This window comes from Bombus affinis, chromosome 6 (genome assembly GCF_024516045.1).
Source record: "Bombus affinis isolate iyBomAffi1 chromosome 6, iyBomAffi1.2, whole genome shotgun sequence".
Lineage (NCBI taxonomy): Eukaryota > Metazoa > Arthropoda > Insecta > Hymenoptera > Apidae > Bombus > Bombus affinis.
This window is the reverse complement of record NC_066349.1, coordinates 11,651,803-11,671,289: the sequence shown is the minus strand read 5'-3', so window position 1 is coordinate 11,671,289 and position 19,487 is coordinate 11,651,803. Positions and strand designations below refer to the sequence as shown.

At 36.2% G+C, this 19,487-nt stretch overlaps 1 protein-coding gene and 1 long non-coding RNA gene across 5 annotated transcripts in view; both read left to right on the top strand.

Annotated features, from left to right (window-relative positions):
• Positions 1-19,487, top strand: part of LOC126917933 (putative phosphatidate phosphatase) — a 60,544-nt gene that overhangs the window by 10,960 nt on the left and 30,097 nt on the right. For all 4 annotated transcript variants that reach the window (XM_050725369.1, XM_050725371.1, XM_050725368.1 and 1 more), the window contains exon 2: positions 7,927-8,078. In XM_050725369.1, coding sequence (XP_050581326.1) covers positions 7,927-8,078 — 152 coding nt within the window. The remainder of the gene's footprint in view (positions 1-7,926; positions 8,079-19,487) is intronic.
• LOC126917936 (uncharacterized) lies at positions 8,085-15,308 on the top strand. Its single transcript, XR_007711139.1, has 2 exons — positions 8,085-8,838; positions 9,125-15,308. It is a non-coding gene; the product is annotated as an uncharacterized LOC126917936 (long non-coding RNA).

Below are 19,487 nucleotides of genomic sequence, written 5' to 3'. Positions count from 1 at the left end.
GAAACAATAATAGAAACAATAATAGCAACAATAATAGTAACAATAATAGTAACAATAATAGTAACAATAGTAACAATAATAGTAACACTAGTAACAATAGTAACAATAGTAACAATAGTTGGTTATCACGGTATAACGGAGAACTTTAGAATCTTTAACTTTCATGTACGTCCGAGTATAAAAGGAAAAACTTAACGAGTAAACGCACGTTAGATTGATATTTATGAAACAGAAATAGTAACAATAATAGCAACAATAATAGCAACAATAATAGAAACAATAATAGAAACAATAATAGAAACAATAATAGTAACAATAATAGTAACAATAATAGTAACAATAACAGAAACAATAATAGAAACAATAATAGTAACAATAATAGAAATAATTATAGAAACCATAATAGAAACAATAATAGCAACAATAATAAAAACAATAATAGTAACAATAATAGTAACAATAATAAAAACAATAATAGAAGTAATAATAGAAACAATAATAGGAACAATAATAGAAACAATAATAGTAACAGTAATAGAAACAATAATAGAAACAATAATAGTAACAATAATAAAAACAATAATAGAAGCAATAATAGAAACAATAATAGGAACAATAATAGAAACAATAATAGTAACAGTAATAGAAACAATAATAGAAACAAGCTTTTCGTCTATCCTTGGTTCGTACGAATACCGAAAACTTCTATTATCATATCATTTATCTAGTAATCCTGATCAATTATTTTCTAATGTTATAGAAAACCAGCAGGTGTTGCAACGTTCATTAACGAGCATGTACATATGTTAACCATGAGATGTAAATTGTACCTTTTAGTAAACAACTTCATTTGCCGTGGAAATTGAAGTTAGGACGTTTTAACGCTTTTATTCCCCTTTTTTGCTGATTATGACGCTATTACCATAACGCACTGACAATGGTAATAATGTTTTTAAACTTTCTTTCTTTTGTTCATATTATGTTGCACATAAATATACGTGAAATAAGGTAATAATAATAATAGTAATAATAGTAACAATAATAGAAACAATAATAGAAACAATAATAGAAACAATAGTAACAATAGTAACAATAGTCGGTTATCACGGTATAACGGACAACTTTAGAATTTTTAACGTTCATGTACGTCCGAGTATAAAAGGAAGAACTTAACGAGTAAACGCACGTTAGATTGATTTTTATGAAACAGAAATAGTAACAATAATAGTAACAGTAATAGTAACAATGCTAGACGCATTAAGTCGTGTTTCATGTTACTTCATTCATTTACTTATATAATATATAACAAAACAGTATAGAAGATCTCGAAGAAGATAACACTGTTGAAATACAGTAACAGTTGTAATCCCTACAATGTCAATGTACCATCTATCACATCTTTACTTATCCGATAAGAAAAATAATAAAACATTCTAACGAAATAAAACTATAAATATAAATCTAGCTAAAACATTCAACTAGAACCTCAAGCTTTAATATTAACAAATTTGGTATAAATTTCCGCACAAACGTATCTAGAAATGAATTCCAAGCGATAGTCGTATGCAAATAATTCCTAAGATAATTCTAAGCGACTCTACAAATACACAACAAACACAAGAATACACAACTGGCTATTTAAACACGACCACAAACTTCCAAAAATTTGTCCAAAAACAAAAGCAAAAGATTCTCGAACGATATAATCGAATTGTACATTTCTCAAAATTGAATCCCATTAATCATCAACGATACACGTGATATTTCTTTTTCCAACTACACGAAATAGCCTTGAAATTAAACAACGTATCTGTCTGAGTGGAAGTTGCGGCTAGAATCGAGGACACTTGACGTACAGCTTCGCCATGGTGACGATCGTGGAATCGTTCGCTTGTTTATTGCCAAAAGAGCACGGAACGACGGAGAGTAACTTTCGCGTCTCGAATACAAAGAAGAACGTGACAGAGACGCTTGTGATACGTTTTATTATCGGTACGATCGATGACAAGGATAGGTGAATGGCAGCGTGAAGCAACGGTATAGTTAAATGGTTGGGATGCTTAGTCATCCGGTGTGCAGAAATTCGCGTCGATGACGACTGCTCGAGGTATACCTATGCTTTCAAATAGATGTCAAGGCGGATCTAAATCTGTTTTGCTTAGACTGTACGTGATATGCCCGTCCCGTTCGTAATCGCGAATAATACGCACGTATTGTGTTCATTATCAGTCCTTGCATAACACGCGTTCACCAAGTGCATTCGAACCGCGAGTATTACAGCCAGGAAGATTACCGACACGGATACTGTTACTGCAAATTGTTTTCGTATTCGTATCGATTACGTTTATTGGCAGCGAGAAACGCGAGAAACATGTTGATGCTCGCGATTCTCCTTTCACATTGTATTGTTAGATGAAATAACAGAAAGCATAGTCGGTTTGTAGTTGGATCACGTACGTTCCGTGTCATTTAAAATGGAATAATAGCTACGTCTTGATGTCTTTAAGATTTTTATTCGTACATTAATACATTTTTTACGTTTTATCGAAGTTAAATGTATATATATTTATTTTTAACATGTAATAAATAGAAAGAGAGAGATCGATGTTTGAAAGGTAAATTAAACGTATTTCAAATCGTATAGAACTCGTTATTATTTGTTTAATTCGTATCACGTAATAAATAGAATTTATAAACAAGAATATCGCGAATATTAAAGCGTACGATTTTTAAGTAACATTGCACGTTCCACGTACGATGGTTCCATTCTGCTGCCTCTTTTTTTTTAGATTAATTTAACACTGATGGTTACGTAAATTTGACAAACGTATGACGATTGTATGTAAACTATTTGGATTTGAAGATTATGGCTCTCTTTATGAGTGGGTAATATCTTTCTTATCTTCGTGTGTACTTTTTGCTAAACATATGTGACGTTATGTAAGTTGGAGGGGCATGTGTATGTTTGGGAGTTGGATATTACACCGCTTGTAATAATATTGTGATAGTAATAGCGATATTTTTACCAGAGATTCATTTCTCCAACTTACGCATTTCATAAATAAATCACGCAAAAAGAGGATCTAAGCGATAACGCATAATTTCTGAATAATTCATGCATAAATAAGGAAAGGCAAATGAACAGAATAATTTGTAGCTAGGTTTAATTTAATTCGAAACCTCTCTCTTTCTCTCTCTCTTTCTTTTTCTCGCCTTTTACGTTTAGATAATCGAATGGGAGTTAAAACTCGTTATCCGCCTGCGAAGCGTTGAGACTATCTATATCAATGATTTCAATTTTTCACGAACAACAGAACAAACAAGTTTGTACATGCGTAACGCAGAATTAATGGAAGCATTTATCCAGTTTTTGCTTGTTATATTTACCATAGAGCGTTAATTAAAATTCTAAATAGAGTACTTTTATCCAGAACGGATGTTGCGACATCGAGTATAGTGGTTGAGATAAGCCTGCAACCCAATTAGGCGAATGACAGAGAACGCGCGATAATTATCGTTGATTATCATTAACGGCTGTCGAATAGTTCGAAGTTTAACTTTATTCTAACGAATTTCACATTTTTCACTGTTCCCAGTCAAATCAACTTCGTTCAACTTGCGATTAAAATAGTAACAGACGTAATAAAACGTTAAGAATATATCAACAACTCGTCCTAATTCAATGGTCGCCAGCCTGCTATGTTTAGTTTCAATTTAACGCGAATTCTACGTTTAGTTCGAATTCTATTCCACGTTCGATTTCGATTCGTTTATGTTCAAGGAATATCGTCACGTGCAGTTTGTAATTTAATTATACAGGAGGTCACGCAATGTCGGAATGACACCACGTAGCACATCGTGCCAAATCGATCAACTCCACTTTCTATCAATTTCTAAATTACATAAGTGTACGTCCAATATGCAATTTTCAAAAAATAAATTACTTACTCTGGCTGGTACTATTGTAAGAAACTCCAACGTGTATAAGCTATTTATCATTCGTGAAAATGGGGAATAACGTTTTTTAGCGCGGAGCTTCATCCTCGGAAAGATTAAGCTGGAAAATTCCGCGGATAATCATCCAACTACGTCTCGGTAGACGTTGCTTCCTTGTAGGATCAATCATCGTTATAATAATCTTCAACTTGGCTAATATCATTAGGTCGTTATACCGGTGCGATTATTGTAATTTCAAAGTGTTTAATTTTACTTGCAATCGCAAAGTTCATCAACGGGTACGTACAATTTATCGAAGAAGTTTCAAAGTTTCGTAAACGACAAGAAATAACAATTCGACGGGGGAGTATATTTAGCTTGAAGTTAAACAAAAAGTGGAACAAGAGTAAAATGCACGTTACAGCGTTGGAAACGGCTGGAAATGTCGGAGCGATTACCCGCCAAAATTTCACCCCTTGTCTGCTATTCAACGAGGCGATAAAACGGTGTGTGAGTTCTTGGAAAGGCAATCCGTGAGCCATGCCAATAGCTCCAAAAACACACGGTACCTCGCATATTTCTAAATATTACCGGCTGCCCCTGTGGTCAGCAATAAATTCGAGGCACAATCACCGGCGAATGATCATGAAACTTCAACCAGTGCGTAAAATATATGCAACAGCGGTGAGCTCGAGCGTAGTCCGGCTACATAAATAATGACCACGTGTGATCCCGTGCGAGTAGCTACAGTTGTTACAACCTGCTCACCGTATTGCCTCGTTTTGCTTAAAAGCGAGCCTGACAATTATCTTAATAGCTGACTCGGTCGAGGCGAGGTATTTCCAGGTAGCGGAGGCGAGGCATCTCACGATTTTCATCGAGTAAACAGCGAAGGATAACAGCGTCAGCGTTCCACCGGCTGCTACGCCGTAATTTCACCACGTCGGTTTATTCCTGATTTTTCCGCCCCTTTTCGCCTCGCGTTGCCATCTCATATTAGATAGTAGCGATAGATAGCACGAACGATGGATCCTCGGTAGCTTATCGGCCCATGGTTATCGAAAATTATGGAAACTCGTCGCTCGGCAAACGCAATGCGCCACAGATAAGAGAACTGCTGTTCAATTTTCGAATTATCGTAGCCACGGTTGATCGTCCGCTCGCTTGTGGAATCGTTCCCAGTGAAAAAGAAACATTGAATCGACGCAACCGGTAATCTTTGCTCGATATCTGGCTGAAATGTGACGCAACAGCGTTGGTGATCGGCGAATTATGAAAATCGACTCGTTGACTTATTATGCCTGGGTTCGGCCAGTAATCGCAACTGATAAAGTTGTACTTACGTACGTTCCGTTGAAACAGGGTGTGCCTTTTAATGTGCTGTATAATCTTTCAGCGTGGCGTTTCTAAGCTCGTACAAGGTGGGAGGAGACGCCAGTTGTTAGGCGGCTTTGATTAAGTGTTTTGTAGGGATTTTTTTATCGATTACTCGTGGCAATTGCGACAGCGACGATAAGCATAGGTAAGATCGTTGAGGATATAAGTAGAGGATACGAGGTTGAGATTTCTGCTAACAAACATATAAACATATTTCCAATAAGATGTACGAATCAACGAAGATAATCGAACGATAAAGGAATTTTAAACGGAGATCTTGTTAACCAGATTTTCTAATAGGCGAAACGATCTTCCAAAATCTTTGTCTTTGTTGAAAGAATTTTTTTGCAATATTCGGTCGTGTACCTAGTGATAGAACGCTATCCAAATATGTCAAATATGAATCACGAGTTACAACGTGGATTACGATTCAAGTTATAACGTTGTCACGTTGTTTATAGTTCCACAGCGAAAGATAAATTTCGCACCTGTTTGTTTCGACATTTTTCGTGCGTCAGCGTTAATCGAATAATAAACCTTCGATCGATAGTTCAACGTTTCGTCATGTTTTTACATCGATTAAAATGCAGACGGAGCACGTGTCAAACGTGCTGTCAGACGATTGTCAAACAAGGAAGGAGTGCACATATTTTGAATCGCGCAATACCGTAGTTAGCGCACCAGCGCGCACGAGCAACAAATTTAGTTATCATTACACGGATAGTCATCGCGTAATACGATGATGTCTCGTTTATGTCAAGGACGATGTATGTATCGCTATTCGCAACGAGCGCCATAAATCTCCTTTCTACTTATGCACGTACGATGACACTCGGAATTAGCAAGTTCGGTCACGTTCCTTTAAGGAAGCGTCAATTGTTGTTCTGTACGTTTATGGAAAATCTATCTAATGATAACGAGGATCTAAAAATTGAAAAAAAGAAGACACTTTCATTTTAGATGAAGTCTTAAGCAAATTGTTCGCAAATGGCCTTTATACATATTTACACAATGCTTTGAAATAATTCGAAACTTTCTTCTTTTTCTCAATTATTTATAATTAGCTCGATTATTTTTATCATTAGTTTGAAATTATGTACGTATCGTGTGTTGTATGAACCGGCAACAATAAAACTGAAATATTTTACAGCGTAACGGTATTCGCGCTGAGTTAACGCGATTGGCCTTGAACAACACAAGTGTACAAGTTTATGCGTGCGAGGACATTGCGAGAAAATATTTGGCGTGTAACGCTACTGTCGTTGACATAATAAAATCGGGAATTATTATCTTCGCAGATTTCTATTAATTCGTGCGTCATAACGTCAAATCCTAATCTGACTCAAGCGAAACTTGAGACACGAGTACATAGAATCCGATGCATCATTGATTTAACGATCTCACCGTATTTCTTCCGCTTACTGTATTAATTAAGCAATCTTTCGAGCGAGTACATAGTCGTATTCCAAGCAGTCGTGTAGCGTTACATCATGTTGTACTGCATACATATAAATAGCTACGCGCGGTAGCGTGAGAAGTAATATGCACGTTATGTTAGATATATATACACAAACACACATTGAAAGAATTTGGGAAATAAAGAAAAAATTATGCCCTTAGTTCGTCTCGAGTTTCATTTAGATTTATCTTAACTTTGAAAGAAGTAGGAAATAAATGGACTGAAGATTTTTATGCATTTCTGATAAATCGAAAGATGCAAAAATGTAGCTATAGATATATAGAATATACAGGACGCGGTCGATTAACATGTACAAGCGAGTACGAGGTGATTTCTTACGAAAAAACGAAGGGAAAAATATAGAATAAAATTTTCTCCTTTCAAATTTAGTTTTCGAGAGAATTTTGGGTATTCGTTGGATATATATGAATTCGGCTAAGTATCGACTAGACAGGAGTAAATAGTTACGAGGCTATTCTACGTGCGAAAATAAGTGAACAAATTTGGAACAAAATTTTTCCATTTAAAGTTGCATCATCACGAAAGTAGAGTCTGCTCGTGTTTAGATAATAATCGATCCAATACACGCGGATGGTACATTTTCAAATTTGCTTTGCTCAGGAACCGAGCGTCTTATGAACATATTTTATTCTACATTTTCGACCTATTTTCACACGTAGAATAACATCCTACCGATGATTTTCTACTGTACAGTCATGTCCAAGTATACTTGGTAAATTTTCAAACTCGACTTTCTCGAAAACTAAGCGTCGGACAGAAAAATTTGATTCTATTGGATTGGCAACTAAGTGACTGCGGATTTTGTCAATACCGTCTAATGAGAAAATCCGCAATCACTTAGTTGCCAACTCAATATCATGAGACAAATTCTTCAGTTCCATTCTACGCGTACAATTTTATCGTACTGGCTCATACGTGTAAACTTCAGCTGCGATTGAAACATTTTTCCTTGAAATTCGCCAATATCTCCGACGTCATTTGAAAACAATTCGCGTGACGCCAACAGGACGTAGCGTCATTCGCCTTCGCGAGCAATGACACGATACAAACGTGGCGTCATCACCGATCAAAGAAATTGAATAAAAATGGCACAGGCGGCGATCGACATCTGATGGTCCGTTTTCTGTTTGCAGTGAGTGGTGTGGTGCTGATGTTTTTCCTGTTCGGCAAGCCGTACAAGCGGGGATTCTTCTGCAATGACGAGTCGTTATATCATCCGTTCCACACGTCGACTGTAACAAGCGTGATGCTCTACGTCATTGGTCTTTTACTTCCTATATGCACGGTGAGTCACCTGCTGTGATTCTTCATTTCCCTGGTCCGAAAAGAAGCGTCAGACGATACCTCGACGATGTCGCTATCGTTTTTCTTATGGTCGCTATATTTTGTACGAGGTGTTTCTTAAACATACAAGGGGACACGCAGTGTGTGAGAAACGCCGACAGGATGAATTTAAATCTTGAAAATGATACTGTTGACGCGGCAGCAATGCCGAAAACAGTTGACTACCATGTTGACTGAATAGGCTTTTTAAAAGCAAGTTTATATTTTTTAGGATTCTTTTGATGGTGTATTTTAACATTGTTACGGTCTTTAGCGCTTTAGTATGAAAGAATCAGAATGTAAACGAGGGAATTTTATAAGGAAGACAGGTGTTTTTATTTCTACGCGATAAATATTTTATTTAAATTATTTACAAATTATATATATATATATATACATACTAATTGTATATTGTGGTGATATTCTATGAGGAAAGGTGATATTCTAATTCTAAATTACCAGAGTTCTGTATTTTGTATTTAATTCGTTTTAATTATTGCAGTGGTTATTGTAGTTCAATGCTATTGAAATAAGAGAAATAAGAAAATTGTATATTGTGGTGATATTTTATGGGGAAAGGTGATATTCTAATTCTAAATTATCAGAGTTCTGTATTCTGTACTTAATTCGTTTTAATTATTGCAGTGGTTATTGTAGTTTAATGCTATTGAAATAAGAGAAATAAGAAAATTGTATATTGTGGTGATATTTTATGAGGAAAGGTGATATTCTAATTCTAAATTATCAGAGTTCTGTATTCTGTACTTAATTCGTTTTAATTATTGCAGTGGTTATTGTAGTTTAATGCTATTGAAATAAGAGAAATAAGAAAATTGTATATTGTGGTGATATTTTATGGGGAAAGATGATATTCTAATTCTAAATTATCAGATTTCTGTATTTTGTACTTAATTCGTTTTAATTATTGCAGTGGTTATTGTAGTTCAATGCTATTGAAATAAGAGAAATAAGAAAATTGTATATTGTGGTGATATTTTATGGGGAAAGGTGATATTCTAATTCTAAATTATCAGAGTTCTGTATTTTGTACTTAATTCGTTTTAATTATCGCAGTGGTTATTGTAGTTCAATGCTATTGAAATAAGAGAAATAGGAAAAGAAGTAAATATTTCACAGATTAATTTTAACATTAAAGGATACACTTTTTGGATTTATTTTTGCAACGTTGTTTACGGATAAGACGGAACAAATATTTGATATCTTTTTGTTTGCCAAACTTAAAGTTTTTTTACATGCCAGTTAATTGGATTTTGATATTTGTTTATGGAATACCGATGATCTTTCCCCTTTCAAGGCCTCTTCGTAATATCCATTTATTAATTCATTTGCCCACTACTGTGTTTTTTATCTTATCGACAACAGAAGAACTCATTGTAGGGGGAATGTAATAGAATATACATATTATTCGAGTGAATAAAGGGGCACAACTATTGAAGTAAACGGTTAATAGACTGCAAGCTACTTTTTTAAATAATAATTGGAAAACGAAAAAGATAGCAGACTTGAATTTTCCGGGTTATTTATTTTCCTTTGGGTAATGAAAATTGGCATTTACGAAGTTCAACGAAAACAATGTTCATCTATTTCACTTGATAAATTAAATATTTTTTGAAAAGATCAACAGGTAAGGAATCATTCCAGGTGACAGTCTTTAATGACTCAGCTTGTGTATCGTAATTAATTTAAGCCAATTCAGTTAATTATTTATTCATTACGTAATAAACTTTCGAGTAATCAAAATTCTACGAAGATATTCAGAAATATTATGCTTGCGAATTTTTTTTTTAAGGAATAGCTAATAAAATTTTAAGGAGATAAGCTTCAAATATAGTTATGTCATCGTAAAAAATTGAGAGATAAAATATGACTCTGTTTTTACATTTTTTCACCTGTGCGCAATTTTTAGCAATGATATCTAATGTTATGATATTTTACGTAACAGTGTTCCATGCAAAATGAATCATCGACGGAGGTCAATATTTGATGTTCCACTTAACGTTATCTTTAAAATTTGCCAACGGTATCTGATTTTTAACCGTAATTCCGTTTTATTATCATAATCTCTATCTGGAAATCGTAGAAATAAAATTTAATAAATCGAAAACTCATACCACCTACGATTCATTTTAAAAGAATTTCAGGTCTATGAAATTATATAAAAATTTCACTGAAAAAAAGTAATTCTCTAGTTAACGAAGCATGAATCGTTTTTTGGTCGAAAAAAAAGTAATTAGGAGGTCATCAGGGAAAAAAAGTGTTTGATAATAAAATATTTAGATAATAAGAGCATTCGAATTATGTGAGTTTTGATAATGAAGGTTTCACTGTTTTTGATTATCAATGAGCGACGATAATGGCATCCGTTGATAAGTTATTCAGTCATAATTTTTCTCGTAATCGTAGTATTTTTCGATGTTTCTTCCATTTGTTTGCGTAACTTTCGTGTAAACAAAATTAATCGTACGCATGATTATGAAACTCGCACGTTACGTATTTCTTCTCATAATTTCCTAATCTTTCTTTAAAATTCCTCTCTTTAATTGTATTATACTTTTTCTATTTATCTTTTTTATTCAAAAGACAAGATTTTATATAATATACTAAAATTTGAAACCGGTTTCACCAGGAACAAATATGCCTATCGTTTAGTTAATTAAAATTGATAAATGGGCTCTGAATATTATGAGAAACTTAAAGGCGTGCAAATGTACTGTATAGTATTGGTTGGCAACTAAGTGATTGCGAATTTTGTCAATATCACCTAATGACAAAATCCGCAATCGCTTAGTTGCCAACTCAATAAGATATAGTACAGCAACGATAATAGCAAGCATACGAAAGACATATAAAAGGTTCGATGTATAGCGATTACGATACGTGAAACAAACGAAATTAATTTCCTCCACTTATATCGATATAAATATAAATTCGCGTAAATATTCACGGAGAATGTACAATATGAAAGCAGAATGTTGCGTATGTGAAATATCGAGCGTGAAATGGTTAAAGACTGAAATGTACTCCATGTCGAAAAAGACCCTGTCGTCTTCCAGATGTACACAGATTTGTGACGCTCCTCGAAGTAGTTGAGATGTCGGCAAGTGGTAGTCTCGCGAGGAAATAAAAAAAAAAGCTTCCTATCTTTTTATCTAATTTCCTGACGACACCGCCGCCACAGCTGTTCTTTATCTGTTTCTTGCTCTCGCCCTTGCCAGATACGATCCTCCGCGTACATCTAATATATCGCTAGATATTTTCGATGTGCTTCTCAAGCTCCTGTCGACGAGCCATCAGTCCACGAAAGAAACATACTTGGAAAGCGAGAAAGAGTTAACAAAAAAGAAAAAGAAAAAGAAAAAAAAGAAAGAAACGACTAGAGGAGGAAAGTAGAAAGAGCCGAGCGAAAACGCGTATATAGGTGTAAGATTGAGACGAAGACACGTATACATATAGGTGTGACCGCATAAGGATGTCGGCACATGTGGGATGCAACGACGAAAGAAGTGCATTCGTTAAGTTTCGGTGGTCGTGGGAATCGATTTACGGTATCTGGAAGTGGTGCACGTGCACACTGATGTATTTTTGCCGAGCGAGGGCAGAAGAGACTGCATCCTCTATTTGCATCCTTGGAAACTGCACTCGGGCCAGGCTCGGGCTACCAAGGGGTCGTTACCCACTAAAGGAAACTGAACAGATGCGTGTGTGTCCCCGGGGGCCTTCTCTTCGTTGCTTCGTCGAATATTTTCATATTTCCTCCACGTAGTCTCCTATACATAGGATTATGGCGGAAAATCGTTCGAATTCCATAGATAGTTGCATGGTATTTATAGATGTTTGCACGATATGTCTTACAACATTATAGTTATCTTCAGCGATGCGTGATACGGATATCTGTAAACGAGAATCGAAAATTATCGACGAGTAGTTTGGATCTTTCTTTTTTTCTCCAAAGCCAGCGTCGAATTGCGGAATTGGGTATGATTTTTGGAATATGCAACGAAGTAGATCTTCATGGGTATCGTTAGAAAAATAGAAAGCGTTGCAACAGTCGCAGATATATCTTCTCTGGATATGTTACCGTGTATCGTACGAAACATTTTGCAATTTCTTTGATACCGTTATGAGATCGTCGCGATTGCCTTATGTAGGGTAGGCCAAGGTTGAAAATAACAATTTCAGGTCAGGATAAAATTTCGTCAAAACCGCGTTTGTCAATATACGGGGAAATTTAAACGCGCAACAATGTATAAAATATTCGAAACGTATTACTCCGTGCAACATTTGATGGATGAGAGAAATGTCCATGTAGGTTCCATTTCTCCAGTTATATCGACAAAAATTTAAATTTACAAAAGCGTTCCATATGTAAGTTTCACTTGTATCGCATTATAAAGAATTATATTAAAACCGCGGCAAATTCAGCGAAGTCTACTCCGACGATAGCATTCCTCGGTAACGAGCAAGTCTCTCAGACACACAAAGAAAGCATGACAGATCGAATCCTTTATTTATTCAACCCTCGATATCTCCTCGATCTTATTCAACGCTCGCAAACTCCGTCCTGTCGATATCTTGATACCGAGTTACGACGTCCTACCATCGCTGCACAAAAGCTCTTCTTATTCACGTTTCCATGGAATTCGAAGGTATTCTCAAGCGACCAACGCGAGCGAAGGATATCGCGATCGTCGTTCACGATATCGTTCCGGATGCATGCGCGTGTCTGCAAATTTCCGGAGGCAGCCTATGTCTGAAACGTGTCAGGGCCTATTTTACTTTGGCTTTGCGGCTCGTCGTACGCACGATGTTCGAATTAACGCTGTCACCGCGGGCAACGCGTTACTTCAATCCTCTTTGCTCTTCTTCGCTTCTCTATGCTTCGCTTTAGTCGAACAGTCGATGGAACACGAGAGCAGAAGGACGCTTAGAGATTCTTGAAACTGTGTGGCAAGTGGCAAGTGGCAAGACGCTTCTTCGACCCTCTTTGTACCTTCTTAAGCCATGGTCACAGCGAGTACGTGTTTTGACGTATTGTTTCCTGCAAATCTATAGATTCTTACGACAGCAACTGTAGAAGTGTAAGTAAGTATATCGTCAGAATAATCAAGTATATAGATTAGATGTACGAGAGCGATTATATCGTTCTTCAATTGTTCGATCATCGTGTTTCATTTATTAGAATGACAGTTTGTTAGAAGACGGATCCACTGTAATCATAGGATAAATTAGAGCAATCAAATATGTATATATATATTATATATAGATTCTTATCAATTCTATTTGCATTTCGATCTTCAGACGTTTCATTCGGAACACAGATACACTGTAACCATAGCAAGCCAGCAAGCAACAAGCATCGGACCAATTACATATCTTCGTATGTATATAGGTACATAGACTCTTACGAGTGTAAGCATCTCAGTCTTCAGACGTTTCATTCGTCAGAACACGCGTCCACTGAAACCGTAGCCTAAGTCACGCCAATCAAATATGCATATTACATTCTTATCGGTGTACGTATTCGATCCTTCTGATGTTCTATTCGTGGAAGAACTCTATCCACGCTGTAATCGTAGCCTAAATCGGGCCGACCAAACACTCTATATATAGATTTCTATGAGTACATGCATTTCTGTCATCGAATATTTCATTCGCAGTTCCCTATATGTACAACGTATCAAAGGGAACTTCAGTTTCATACTTTGCGCAGCGTAGCACAGCTTAGCTTAGCTTTCCAATGGGTCCCTGGATTCTATGTTCTTTGCACGTTCGGTTTAAACGCGCCTTAAGAGAACACACTGGATGAAACACCAGAATCGAAGGACCCCTGCAGAACGCTTGGAAATTCCTGAAACCGCGCGGTAAGACGCTTCTTCGTTTCTCTTTGCTTGTTTTTGGCCAACAGTCGATGGAACAGCGGAGCCCGAGGACGTTCAGAGATTCTTGAAACCGCGTTGCCTGCGTCCATTCCGTTGCGTCGACTGCCAGTCAACCTTTCCGAGTGGTAATCACGCTACAAAAGGGTTCTGTAATAACGTAATGAGAAAGATTAAAGGGTGTCGTGCTCCCTAAGCCTTTTTCGTTCGCCGTTTTCTCGGTGATAGACACCCCCGAGGGACTGGCGGGAAAAACAAATAGGACGATCGGTAATGGAACGATGCATGGCCCGGCTAGGTTGTATTTTTGGACGGTTATATGCCGGTTCTCGTGTTCGCGCTGTTACACGCTCGAAGCTGGTTAATTGGATAATCAAGGGGACTACTTCAAGACAGTTACATTTTCGGCGGTAAATTTCGGATAATTGGATTGCACGTCATACAGCTATCCAAGCTATTCTTGGTGTCGTTAAATGGCAACCATTTGCTACATGGCCTGTTCTATTAGTTGAATGTATAAATGGTCTTTAGGGTTGGGATAACGAGTAGTGACGTTCGAGTGACGTGTTGGATAATGCACAGGGAATAGATCTTAGTCGATACGTTCTAGTATATTTTCAATCGTTTTGACTCCATGAACATTCACGTTGCTCAACTTCTTTCTACGCGCGATATGATCTATTTACAAAAATCAGAAAAAGAAATTTGGCAAATGTAAATTCGTTGAAACAAGTTCGGACGATCGATATTATCGTCGATATTTAAGATTCTCAACATCGTATGGACGATATATATCGATCTTCTAGAATCTAGAGGATCCTTTACGATAATGTTAAGAACTTTAAATATTTACAATGTTGAGAATAATACCGATTATATATATATTATTATATAATAATTTATAATATTACATTAATTACTTATATATAATATAATATTATTATTATATAGTTTTATAATAATAATACCGTATTGACGATATATATTGATCGTCTAGAGTCTAGAGGATCCTCTACGATAATGTTGAGAATTTTAAATATTTACAACGTTGAGAATAATACCGATCGTCTGAACTGTTCCTTTAATTCAATGATTCTTTCTCAATGAACAGATTAAAAGAAACGTTATAAAAGTATAAATACATCTGGAGCGATTATTTTCAATGATATGTTAAATTGAACGAACGAACGACAAAATGAAAGTCATCGCCATCAATTTGTAATTGTCAGAACCGTTCTAATGTCGTAAATAAATTGACTGTAATAGCAAGAATAAGAAGACTGTTACATCAGTGACTTTCCGGTTTGGTCATAGATTATGCATTTACCGTATCAGCGTCCTTTAATGTGTTAATAACGTCGTTCACCTGAATTCCTTGGTTACGTTGCTTCCTTTTCCCTTATCATAAGGCTACTCGTTAATCTCGTGGCCGTTCATTTTCGTTTCGTCTCGTTGGTCAAACGCGATCGTAGATAAGCTGAAAGAAATATCTCAGTGGTGGTATATACATGTCAAACTGTCGGCGAATGACAGGTTATATGTATGTATTGATTAATGATGAACGACTGGATACATTGTCATTATGGACTTAAGCGCGTACAGGATGGAACCAATAACTCTAATTGCCTTAATTGTATCTCCATTATTTGGAAGACAAATGCGAAACGATTTTATTTACGAAAGTTGTTACGTATCAGAGGAGACGTGCGAGTAATTTTTTTTTTTTAGGGATTTCAAGATTATTTTTATTTCTTTAGATATATTATACCGCTGTGTATCTCGGGGTAAAAATGGAAATGCAGAATTTTTAGAGATGCCACAGTGACTTTTATTTCTTTGAATATACCGTACTTTTTATTAGCGAATAAAGGAGAGAGGATTTTTAAGCATTTCATTGTTATTTCTGTTTCTTTAAATATACTATACTTCTTTATCGTTGGTAGGATAGCGGATATTAGGCGATTTGAACGACTCACGGTACAAAATTGCCCGATGCATTGGCTTATCTGGAGAATTGTGTACTCGCATAGCGCTCAAGTAGTCTACGATATACAAAATCTTTTTATCGTAAATTAATTTCCTGTTACGTCGTATCGCAATTCTGAAACTTTTGCTACATCGAAATTTCCTGCATTATTATCGCGATACAAAAATGATCCGTTTTATTCGTAGAATTCCTTTTTGTAGAAAATATACTTTTGCGATGAAAAAGATAAGAAAGGGAAGTGCGTATTATTTTAGAAAAATAATCGATAAGCAAGAAGAGAATCATAAATGACAGTGGAAAGGAAAACATTTCTCACGATTGTCTTCGCGATCAAGCACACAATCCTTTCTTGTTCGCCGATTAAATTGCCATTCGATCTGTCCGCGAACGTGTATAGTGGCACTTGAAATAATAAGCAGGCCCTTGTTAGCAACGGATCCCCCTTCTAAGCCGAGCTGTTCACGAGAATTCCATCCGAAGTCGTTTGTTTGCGTCTTGGTCCGCGTGAAACCGTTTCATCCAGCCATGAATTTTCTACCTGTTTCTGGCTCGTCAGGAATCTGAGAAGGGTTCGCCGTAACACCCCTGAAGGCTCGTAGGAACAGAGCTTTGATCCCCTTATTTCTCAAGCTCAAAGAAAGGCAGACAGGCGGATGGGTCGGTTGCTTTCACGATGAAACTGATATTTTAATTCACTCGTTGGTTGGTAAAAGAATACGATATATATAACGTTGAAAAAGGTATATATATATAACATTAAAAAGAGTCGCATTAATTAACGTACGATCTTAACGAGAATCGAAGTTAATTAACTGGAACATCTGTGTTACATCAAAATCGTGGACATCAAAGTAATGTAGTTGTATTCTTCATAGCGTCGATTATATTTAACATTATTTTTCGCTGGAATATGTCCAAGTGAAATAGTACATTAATACTCGACAATGACGTAAAGATATAATTAACTTTTTTCATTAAAATTGCATGAAAAGGAAACGTGGTATTATCCTGAAAAATATCGTAGAAGAAGAATTGAGTTATATCAAGATCAAAACTTGATCCTCTTCTTTTTTAAATTTATATCGTAAAAAATTCCACTCTTCTAATATACCTGAGTTGGTATTTAAACGTGTTGGTTTGTTTAATAAAGAGACGAGCAATAAAATTATAACAGTCTATGTATATTAAAATCTATGTAAGAACAAGTACAGAGATAGCGTATGTCAATCGTAATCGTCGCTCGTCCAATGCTATTATCCAACTCTACGCTCGCTATTCGACTAACTATTCGACTATACGACTGTCCTAGAGAGCACGTTCGTTTATTTACATCAGGTGTTATCCCAAAAAGTTGAAATGTAACTTCTGTTGACGATTACAAATAATATTTTGTCCGCAGTTCGTTTGCCTTTGAAGCTAGCAAATCAAAACAAAGCAGGTATTCTAATACACAATAATACGAGTCTCTCCCGCTACATATATTGAATTGGCGAATAATTGATATTTTCCATTATTTTCTCCCTTCTATTCTTTCAATCCATCATCTTGCCGATCCTTTCACTGCTCATTATCGTGGCATGACGAAGCAAGATTATATAGGAATGCACTATTCAATTGAAATCCTAGAAACCGTAATTTACTGCGTCCCACGCACAATGCCGGCCGTGATATCCATTAACCACGTTACAAACGGCAAATAAACGGCTTCATACAATCAGCAGCACTTCATTCACTATGTATCATCAACGGAACCATATACTATGCGACTAAATACATAATCATCCACGAATCGATCAATCCTTTCAGAACCGCTCGATTTCCCTCGCATCAAACTCTTAACATGGGCATACTTCTCGTCTTACAATACCCGACGTATCAATCAAACGATGACAAGGGAAAGTAAAACGTTAAGGCAATTAAAAACGCAGGAGTCGAGAGATTCTGCAATCCTCTGAGCTAGGGACATCGTTAGCCATTAATCTGATTTCACACGAAGAAGAACGCGACAGGTGTACATTTTAATGTCGCAGTACGGTTAGAAATTTTAATACTGTAACACTATTTATTTATTTATTTCTTCTCTAAAGCTACATCTTAATTTACTATATGGATCAGTGTATTATATCTTCTTGGTATCATTTCGTTTCGTTGTTCCAGGACTTAGCTGTTAAGGCGTTTGCACACATGCGGAATATTGTAATATAAAATCGTTAAAAACGAAGGGAACTTGTGTTAAGTCAAAACCAAACATTTTATCTATATATATTGTTACGTTTTATTTAGTCGTCGACGAGAAGGTAGCGTTAACTGACGTTTAATGCAACTGGCAATAAGCTCCACTTTCGGCTAAACTGCTGTGTGCAGGAGAGGATTAAAGTTGTTCAAAAGTAAATTAACAATATGTTATGATTTATTCAAATCTTACTTGATTTCGATATTAACAATTGACTGATAGATTGACGGATATAAAATTCTTTGGTTGACAAAATGATAACCAACTCTTCGATAGACAAAAAGATAAATAACTCTTCGATAGACAATGGTAATTATTCGGCTGACAAACGGTAATTAATCAATATGCTCGGTAAAATATTCTCGCTCGATAAACTTGTGTTAAATCGAAAGACTTAAGTCTGATGAAGTTTCGCAGGGACAATACGAAGATCATAAGAGGAAAACACGATGAGTATACTTTTGTTGGTCATCTGAATTTAATATCGCGTTACCATTGTACGGAAGAATCTGAATATGACATTAAGTATAATATTAAAAGTCGAATGCAAATATGTTCTTGCTCGTTTCATAAAATTCCATAAATCTTTGGCGGACTCGTCTCTTTGGGAGGTCAAATGACATAAGATTAGAAAGAAAGAAAAGAATTCTATATGACGTGACTTATCGTTCGTCTTCTTCGCCTGTAGTTTTCCTAACCAGTTCTCTTCTCCTTCTTCCCTCGAAGATTAATCAATAGCAGCGCGAGGGTCCCGAGGGCATAATCCACGATTAAGAACCCGTGGGGAAAAGGCGACGACTTCGAAATTCTTGAGAGCATTTCCAAGCTGGTAATCTCTCCTCCGACTTGCAGCGATCTGTTACGGCCCCAACAAAAAGTGGGTTAACCGGCCAGATTCCAGATAAAGGTCGCCAGGTGATACAAGACCGAATGACGACACGAATGAATGAAATACAACGGCAGGTTCCCTCGTTTTTACCTGTTCCGACGTCCTTTTCTTCTAAGAGCGAGACATCGCAGGGAGAAAAAGGGACTCGGTCGATTTTTCATATCTTCGAACGATTCATTTATTTATGGCATGGCGAGGTGAACCTTCGTTTCTATGTGGTCGATAGCTGAGGTAGACAGGCGTGTTTTATGCTCGTCATTCGGTGAAACGCCAGGTTTCAGAAGCTTTCGCTGATTTTACGAATCATTCTTTTGCGGTTGAGAGGTAGAGAGAAAGAGAGAGAGAGAGAGAGAGAGTGAGAAAGC